This window comes from Pleurodeles waltl, chromosome 5 (genome assembly GCF_031143425.1).
Source record: "Pleurodeles waltl isolate 20211129_DDA chromosome 5, aPleWal1.hap1.20221129, whole genome shotgun sequence".
Taxonomy (NCBI): Eukaryota; Metazoa; Chordata; class Amphibia; order Caudata; family Salamandridae; genus Pleurodeles; species Pleurodeles waltl.
Window position 1 is genome coordinate 4,702,872 of NC_090444.1, and position 2,690 is coordinate 4,705,561.

A 2,690-nucleotide genomic window follows, 5' to 3' on the forward strand; every position below is an offset into this window, starting at 1 on the left:
CTGGCTCTTCCTGGCAATGACGGGCAAGGACGGGCCCGCCCTTGGCCCGGGCTTCGCCTGGGCGCCGCCCGCGCGTGTCCCGGGCAGCGGGAGCGCGTTAATGTTTTTAAAGGGCTCCTTGCCCTAGCGTGTGGCGGCTGGCCCCTCCTCCTGCTTCACAGAGCGCTACCCGCGGCAGCGGGAGCGCGTTAATGTTTTTAAAGGGCTCCTTGCCCTAGCGTGTGGCGGCTGGCCCCTCCTCCTGCTTCACAGAGCGCTACCCGCGGCAGCGGGAGCGCGTTAATGTTTTTAAAGGGCTCCCTGCCCTAGCGTGTGGCGGCTGGCCCCTCCTCCTGCTTCACAGAGCGCTTCCCGCGGCAGCGGGAGCGCGTTAATGTTTTTAAAAGGGCTCCTTGCCCTAGCGTGTGGCGGCTGGCCCCTCCTCCTGCTTCACAGAGCGCTACCCGCGGCAGCGGGAGCGCGTTAATGTTTTTAAAGGGCTCCTTGCCCTAGCGTGTGGCGGCTGGCCCCTCCTCCTGCTTCACAGAGCGCTACCCGCGGCAGCGGGAGCGCGTTAATGTTTTTAAAGGGCTCCTTGCCCTAGCGTGTGGCGGCTGGCCCCTCCTCCTGCTTCACAGAGCGCTACCCCATCTCAAGCTATTTTGTAGAGAGGTCTAAGTATAGCATTTAGACTTTCCCCGTTAAGGTGCAAGCAATGGCCTTCCATGAAATGGTAGCCTAGTAGCCCCTCTCCAGGCTTATATGACCCAATTAGAATAAGTGCATACTCTCTGCTCTTGAATAAATCACTTGTTGCAAGTGCATACTTATCTTAGAGCCCTTAGCATGCTACAGTTTTAATGCCCCAAGTCCCCCATGGCGGATGTATATATTTGCATTTTTCTCCTTTATCACAAGTCTTGCCTTTGTTGCGTGTCCCTTCGAATCTATCCACTTCCTTCGAACATAAGTCACAGACCAATGTAAGATTACTCAGTGAAATATGTGTCTGTGTAAAAGTTTCTGGAGAGCCACCTTAACATCCTTGTTTCTTAAACTATAAATCATGGGGTTGAGCATTGGGGGTGTGACTGTGTAAAACAAAGAGAAAACTTTCTCCTGATTTCCAGAGTCTCTAGACACAGGTTTCATGTACAAAAAGATGGCGGTGGTGTAGAACATGGTGACAACGATCAGATGGGAGGCACAGGTGGAGAACGCTTTACATCGACCTTCTGCAGAGCGGATCCCCATGATGGTGGAGACAATCTGTATGTAGGTAAAGAGAATGATAAGGCTAGGGATCAAGAGCACAACTATCCCAACGGAAAAGATCACCATTTCTGCAATAAAAGTGTCTACACAAACAATCTTTAGGAAAGCTGTGGCTTCACAAAAGTAGTGGTTAATCACACTGGCCCCACATAAAGGCAACCGTATTGTAAAAAATGTATCCAGCAGCCCCGTCAGGCTGCCACACAGCCAGCAACAGACTCCCAAGGTGATACAAACAGATCTGCTCATGATAACTGTGTAGCGTAATGGAAATGTGATGGCCACGTAACGGTCGTATGCCATGACTGCAAGGAGCACACATTCCGTACCTGCCATGAGAATGTATGTGTACATCTGAGTAGCACATGCAGAAAAATCAATTTTCCTCCCCACAAGCAGAAGTTGGACCAACATGTTAGGGACTGTCACTGATGAGTAGCAGATGTCTACGAAGGAGAGGTTGACCAAGAAGAAGTACATTGGAGTGTGAAGGCGAGCATCACAAGTACATACTGTGATCAGGATTGCATTTCCAATGATCGTGATCAAATATATTATGAAAAATAACACAAAGAGAACAATTTGCACATTGGGATCTTCAGATAGTCCCAAAAGCAAAAAATCTGTTGCTGCGCTTCTGTTCCTCGTCGCCATTGAGTTACCTCCTTTTTTGCCTGTTGGAAGAAAAGGAAAAGCAAAGGGTAAGTACACAGCATATTGAGGTGGAATGTGACATTATCCTGAAATGATCCTAAATTGTGAAGCACTGGAAGACCCTTCACTAGCTGACTGAGTTGAAAGGTAGTAAATACCCATGTGTGGTCACCATGGAAATAATCCAATGCTTTGTCCTTTCTGTTGACAAATTAAGCCTTTAAACCCACAACCACTCAGCAAGTATGGTAGATGAGCGCTATGTGATTTGTTTCCAAAGTTCACTGGATCTAATTGCCATTCTTTACTAGATTTATCTCATGAACAGAACAGATGCTCGCAATGGTTCAAAATGACTAAGTAGTCTTTGCTGGAAGTTTTCATGGAACATTCATTTGGAGATGCAATATTTCTGTTTTTCAGCCTTGAATACATACACTTACTTGTGTAGTCATTATATAGCTTACAATATCTATGATCAAAAAGCACTGGCCAGATAGAAAAGGCTTTGAATTGGGCCCGAAAAAAACATTTTTTGCATACTAAACCCACAATAATTGTGCTTTTTCTAAGGAGAGGCTATACCCCACATTGCAGATCCTTCTTTTACCACATGAATATAATCTTTCCTCCTTTAGATAGACCAATGCAGTTGGGAGGACCATGTTCACACACAGTGACTCACGCTATGAATGTGAACTAATTTTGTCATTGTTAAGATCCTGCCTTGCTCATAGTGCCATTTCAAAGGCATCCACAAAAAAGGTCTGCAGCTGACCACA

General features: G+C 47.0%; 1 protein-coding gene across 1 annotated transcript; it reads right to left on the reverse strand.

The window, feature by feature from the left end:
• Nucleotides 1-972: 972 nt before the first annotated feature.
• On the reverse strand, nucleotides 973-1,908 carry LOC138295966 (olfactory receptor 2D3-like). Its single transcript, XM_069234633.1, has one exon. The coding sequence runs from the start codon at nucleotides 1,906-1,908 to the stop codon at nucleotides 973-975; it is 936 nt and encodes a 311-aa protein (XP_069090734.1).
• Between the last annotated feature and the right edge of the window lie 782 nt (nucleotides 1,909-2,690).